Raw genomic sequence first — 6,889 nt, forward strand, 5'->3', positions numbered from 1 at the left:
AACACGTGTATTGAAAAAAAATTGAGCCGTTTAAATTGTGAATTATTTGCTCATAAAACATCCCAGGTGTAAAGTGTATAATATTATCAGAAGACTGAAACAAAAATTAAGTCTCACATCGAACACGGAACCATTTCGAAATTAGTCAAACCCCGCTACATTGCGCCACAGATACAATTTTATTTATAATGGCTAGTATTTTTCTTATTTTTATCATACTATCTCCAACCCTTGAATAAAAGTATCATCTATTTTAATATATTTAATAGTTTTATATAATTTAGGAATCGAGATAAAAATATATATTTAAATTCGAGGATGAGCATTCAAGATTTTTTTATATTTTTATAAACTATATCGTCACTTTTGGATTGCTTTTATTTTACAAATTATAATTAAAATTTTAAATCTGAAACTTACTTATATACCCACATGTTCGTATTTGACACACTAATTGAACTATTGGAGCATACGGCCTGAACAGCCACAATGTTCAGTTATAGTATATATTCGGTATATATGCTACAATAATTAACTCCGGAAAATGAGTATGAAATGATGGCGTGATTTAGGGTTTTAAACTGTGCACCATGTTTGCAACCTACGAATACCATGTCAGTTATTGGTCTATTTCCTTATTTTGTCCAAAGAAAATTATCATTAATTAATTTATATTTAATAATTTTCTTTCTATTTTCATGCAACCATATATATATATATATATTATACTTGAGTTTTTTATTTAATTTTGTTTACATCCTCCAATTAAACTATGAATAATAAATAAAATTATGTTATTCATACAAAGAAAAATTAAATTAGTTCAAATAATTAAGTTATCTTTCATTTCATTCATTAATTTTCAATCCAATTAAAAGTAAATATTTATTATAACTCAAAACTTGATATTATGAACATGATATTGTAGTGACCAATCACGCTCTCAAGTCTTGTGTAAAATCTTAAAGTCGGAAGGAGATTAAGATAATGGAACTATAACGCACGCAAAGTGCACTTACCGGTAAAACAGGTTCTCCCTTTCAAAAGTTGGGGCGACTTTTACTTTCTTCCCATTTCATTCACACCTTAAATTATTTATTTTTTATCAGTATTAAAAAAATAAAATAAATTATAATTTTATTTATTCTTTATTATGACAATACATGTAGCAAACCAACCAGTACAGTGTGTTGTCCCCTAATTTTTAGCTATAAATACTCTCTCAAACCGTTCCAACTTCCACTCAACATTCCATATTCTTCACCACTTCTACCACTTCATCTTTCAACTTCTCACTACCACCGCATTCAACGCGACCAAATTCCAAAAAATGGCAAACCCAACACCAAAACCTAGTCCCATTCTCGTCCTTCATGTCATCCTATGTTGCTGGTTGTGTTCGTCCATTGTTATGGGAGCCACTTACAATGTGGTCAACTTTGGTGCCAAATCAGACGGTAAAACGGACTCAACCAAGGCGTTCCTCAATGCATGGGCCAAGGCTTGTGCTTCAACCAGCTCTGCCTCCATTTATGTGCCACGAGGAAGGTTCTTGCTCAGAAGTGCCACCTTTGGTGGCCAATGTCACAACCAAGCTATCACCTTTACCATTGATGGCACTCTGGTCGCTCCTTCTGATTACAGGGTCATCGGTAGTTCCGGTAAGTGGTTGCAGTTCGAGGGTGTGAATGGGGTTTCCATCCGCGGTGGGGTGTTGGATGGCCAAGGAACAGCCCTGTGGAATTGCAAGAACTCCGGCAAAGGAAACTGCCCCACCGGTGCCACGGTGTGTTTCATTTTCATGCACATTATTTTATTTTATTTTTTCAATTTTTTAATTTAATGTTGGAGGTGGAGTTGGCCTTGGTGAGTAGTGAAATTTGGTTTAATTTAATTAGTGGGGACTCATGGAAAGGTTTTCAACTGCTATAAGTGTGGTTTGCTACAAGAAGTTGAAGCAAATATCAAGCAAGGAGTTAGTGGCAATAATATCTACTACTCATAATTAATAATTAACAAATACTAATGATATGTTATATGGTGGCTAGAAGAAGGTTTGGCAAATTAATTTGAAGTGAGGAGTTAGTCACAGCATTAACATAACTAATACTAATTAAAATATAAATAAAATAATAGGTTATGTATGGTTAGTTTGCTAGAACAATAGCTGTTGTTGACCTCTGGATTTGTTGATAATTTGTCTCTAACTGAATCTTGTTCGTTTTTTTCAATCATTACAGTTGTATTCAATACTAAAACCTAATCACCCTCTGATGCAATCATTTGCCTTGAATTTAATTATACACTTAATTATTTGATGGTGTGTTTTATATACCAATAAGCCAAGTGTACTAACATAACCATGTTGGTGTGTGCTGTTGGCTCTTTGTCTGTAAAATAATAGTAATTCTTATAAATTTATTCTAAGTGACGGTCGTTTGGTTTTGTGTTGTGTTCAGACGTTGGGTTTCACCAACTCGAATAACGTCGCTATTAGTGGGTTGACCTCGTTGAACAGTCAAATGTTCCACATTGTGTTCAATGGATGCCAAAATGTGAAGTTGCAAGGAGTGAAGGTCATGGCGGACGGAAACAGCCCTAACACCGACGGCATCCACGTACAAATGTCCTCTCACGTCACCATCCTCAACTCCAATATTCGAACAGGAGATGATTGTATCTCCATAGGTCCAGGAACCACAAACTTGTGGATTGAAAACATTGCATGCGGACCAGGACACGGAATAAGGTCATCTTTCATTCAAAATAAGAAAAAGCTACTGTGTTATTGTTTTCGGTTGTTCCATAAGTATGAACTGTTGTATTGGATTTTGCAGCATTGGGAGCTTGGGGAAAGATTTCAAAGAAGCTGGTGTACAAAATGTGACTGTTAAAACGGTTACCTTCACCGGGACTCAAAATGGCGTCAGAATCAAGACCTGGGGGAGACCCAGTAACGGCTTTGTGAGGAATGTTCTTTTCCAAGACGCTATCATGGTCAATGTCGAAAACCCCGTTATAATTGACCAAAATTACTGCCCAGGAAACAAGGGCTGCCCTGGTCAGGTATGCATGCATATCGTAATTACACATTATCAAAGAAAAAATAAAAACATAGTCTGATACAAGTTGAACTGATGTTGATTTTTGTTTGCACAAATAAAATATAACAGGCATCTGGAGTGAAAGTGAGTGATGTGACGTACAAAAACATTCATGGAACATCTGCTACACAAGTTGCTGTGAAATTTGATTGCAGTTCCAAGTATCCATGCAGAGGGATCAAGTTGGAGGATGTGAAGCTCACATACAAGAACCAACGTGCTGTATCTTCCTGCAACCATGCTGATGGAGCCTCGCTGGGCTCAGTTCAACCCCAGAGTTGCTTTTAGACCCTAAAATATGTCATCACCATCCTGCACAAAAAATATACTATTAAACCAATATTCTAGATGGAGTCATATAGGACAAGATCATAGGCATACAGTGTGTCGCTACGTATATGTTTTTTTGTTTTTGTTTATGAATAGTGTATCAGCTTGTCACAGTTTGAGGCGTTTGTAGCCCATTGTGCGGCTGTGTGCATGGTCTTACAATTGTTATGGACCAGTATGAACATTTTCATAATTGTATTTCTTTTATGAAATATATATTACAATATTTATGGTACTTCTATTTTCCTTTTTGTCTATTGATTCTACCATTAGCTAGGCCATAAATTTTCTTCTATGAAATATAAATTACTTACACTGATTCACAGATTTTTTTAATAAATTAAGTGTGATGGGTTGAATTTGATACTGTTTATGTCTCCAAAATTTCGCAATGGGAGCTTTGAATCATCCCATAACACATTTTTCAAAAGTAAATATTAGATACAGTAGTTCATAATAGAGAAAGTGAATGTCCATTTTTGCACTGAAATTGCACATAGTTCAATCATGTTAAAGAAGATAATTTGGAAAAAACAACAAATTATCATTCATTGAATATCAATTCAAGGGTTTTGTTTTGTACAAAAAAAAAGTCTGCAGAACCAGGCCAATCTACTGGCATGAGATAAATATTAACTGCTAATTATAGAGAAGATTGTGAAAAGAAGTTTTATCAGTATCTTTGAGAAAAAAAATCAATAAACTGGTTGACAGAGACAATAAGGAGAGGATGACGCAACTAGCAAAGAAAATAAAAACATTAAAAATGAAAGAAAATAATAATATAATTTCATAAACGAAAATGTGTATGTATAGAGTTACAAAACTTGTATAGTATAATAGGTAGACCAAACGGTAAGCATCCAAGACGGATCGGTCTATCTAATGTAGCAGTGCTCGTCAATCAGGACAAACCAGGACAACGTTCGTCAACCAGGTCAAACCGTGACAACGCTCGTCAACTATGTATTATACCTAGTAGAGACCGAACAGTCATACACTCAGTACCGAACGGTCATACACTCAGCATCGTTCAGTCACCATTATGGCCAACCAGGGCAAACGGTTCTATTAAAGCTAGGTCACAATTGGGCCAAAGCTTATATTATTATTGGGCCCGATGTCCAACGGATGATAAAATAATCAAAGATATCTAATTAAAGATCTTGATAGGCGGTTTATGAGCAACCAACCGGATTATAAGGTAAGTATGTTTATATTTTATTGGACCTGTGTCATTTTAGGGTCCGTGAGATAACTTATAAATACAGGGTCAGGGCCAACAGTCAGGTACCTTCCACTTACGTTCTACTCACACTCGCAAATACTCCACAGTGATAACAAAATCACTTTCTTGAGAGCTAAGGCTCCATAACCTATGCCTAACTTGAGCGTCGGAGTACCTTATGCAGGTACATCCACCTCTGCTGGTGAAGGAGAACGAACACTGCGAACTAAAGGAGCGCGACCGACCCATCGAAGGACAAGCGAGCGGTCCATATTGTAGGAAAGCGAGCAGAATAGACGTCCAAAGGCGGCAAAGACACGTTAGCAAAGGTTCGTCTCTCGGTCCCACAAAATCCTTACCGAAACATTTTGGCACTCATCATGGGGTCGAGCGGCATCTCGCTGAAACTGCAAGGAACTAGACAATGACGCAGTCTCAACATCATCATGTCGACCAGGCCCCTACATATTGATCCTAATTGAAGAAACTTTCACCATCAACGTCAACAAACTTCTACGGCTTTACAGATAAATATTTTGATATAACCCTCTTAAGTTCATTTTATTATTTAATTTATATTATATGATTTAATTTATACTTCTAAACCATTTGGAATATTAATGTTATTCATCTGAACATATAAATGCATCCTCTATAATTGATGCATCACCTAGTAAAAGATTCACCAACAATATCAAAACAGTACTATTTTTTGGTTGAATGATTCTAATTCAATATATGAGATTGGTCATTGCTAGCATCCCCCACTCTCGGCATCTAACATTACCCCAAGCAAAATCAACAACTCCAAAAGTATAAGGTGGAAGACACAGTTCCACGCCAACCAAGCCTTTGACATTGCAAGATCCTTTATCAAAGAAAGGATGGAAAAGGGACTCTACCACTCAGCCCTATATGCTTTCCTCAAGAACTGTTAACGTTATTATTTTTAAAATGTTCATTGCAGGAATAGACACGACAACAAGCACCAATCAAATGGGTGATGGCAAAGCTTCTACAAAACCCAGGGAACACTATCCGAGAACCCCTGGTCCTAAATCGAGCGGTGAGGAGCGTTCTCTGTGAACTCTCACTCTCGTCCTAAATCGAGCGGTGTTGCACGTCACCAAGGACTAGCACTCTCGTCCACTAGGAAGTTCCAAAACGTAATCCTAAGTCGAAAAACCGAGCGGTGGGGAACGTTCTCCGTGAACTCTCACTCTCGTCCTAAACCGAGTAGTGAGTAACTCTCACTCTCGTCCTAAATCGAGCGGTGAGTAACTCTCACTCTCGTCCTAAACCGAGCGGTGAGTAACTCTCACTCTCGTCCTAAACCGAGCGGTGAGAAAATTCTCCTTGAACTCTCACTCTCGTTCTAAACCGAGCGGTGTTGCACGTCCCCAAGGACTGATACTTTCGTCCACTAGGAAGTTCGAAAATAAACTCCTAAGTCGAAAAACCAATCGGTAAGGAACGTTCTCCGTGAACTCTCACTCTCGTCCTAAACCGAGCGGTGAGTAACTCTCACTCTCGTCCTAAACCGAGTGGTGTTGCAGTCCCCAAGGACTGACACTCTCGTCCACTAGGAAGTTCAAAAACGAACTCCTAAGTCGAAAAACTAAGCGACAAAGTCTAGTCCACGAAACCCAGGGAACCCTCTCCGAGAACTTCGGGTCTTAATCCGAGCGCGCTCGGGCCATCACATGAAAAAGTTCTAAAAAGCGGCAACTTAAAGTACATCCCCAATACAACGGGAAAAACCTCTCCCAAGCGCATATAAGTCCTATACTTAACCTTGGTTAAAGCCGAATGGTTAACTCGGACTTGAGGGGCATTATGTATAGTATGATATGTAGATCGAACGGTAAGCATCCAAGACCGATCGGTCTATCTACTATAGCAGCGCTCGTCAACCAGGACAAACCAGGACAATGCTCGTCAACCAGGTCAAACCGCGACAACGCTCGTCAACTATGTATTATACCTAGTAGAGACCGAACGATCATACACTCAATACCGAACGGTCATACACTCAGCACCGTTCGGTTACCATTATGGCCAATCAGGGCAAACGGTTCTATTAAAGCTAGGCCACAATTGGGCTAGCGCTTATATTATTATTGGGCCCGATGTCCAACGGATGATAAAATAACCTGTTAAAATAGAATGACTTATTTTTCAACACCAAGAGAGGGGGGGGGGGGTGAATTGGTGAAATACAAAAACA

General features: G+C 38.0%; 1 protein-coding gene across 1 annotated transcript; it reads left to right on the plus strand.

Moving 5' to 3' along the window:
* The first annotated feature begins 1,262 nt into the window (after window positions 1–1,262).
* On the plus strand, window positions 1,263–3,663 carry LOC148192933 (polygalacturonase-like). The gene is made up of 4 exons (XM_088099002.1): window positions 1,263–1,786; window positions 2,460–2,749; window positions 2,838–3,066; window positions 3,174–3,663. The coding sequence occupies exons 1-4, from the start codon at window positions 1,331–1,333 to the stop codon at window positions 3,390–3,392; spliced, it is 1,194 nt and encodes a 397-aa protein (XP_087955128.1). The 5' UTR covers window positions 1,263–1,330; the 3' UTR covers window positions 3,393–3,663.
* The last annotated feature ends 3,226 nt before the right edge of the window (window positions 3,664–6,889 follow it).

This window comes from Vigna umbellata, chromosome 9 (assembly GCF_029865625.1).
Source record: "Vigna umbellata cultivar VRB3 chromosome 9, Vumbellata_1.0, whole genome shotgun sequence".
In the NCBI taxonomy this organism is placed as follows: domain Eukaryota; kingdom Viridiplantae; phylum Streptophyta; class Magnoliopsida; order Fabales; family Fabaceae; genus Vigna; species Vigna umbellata.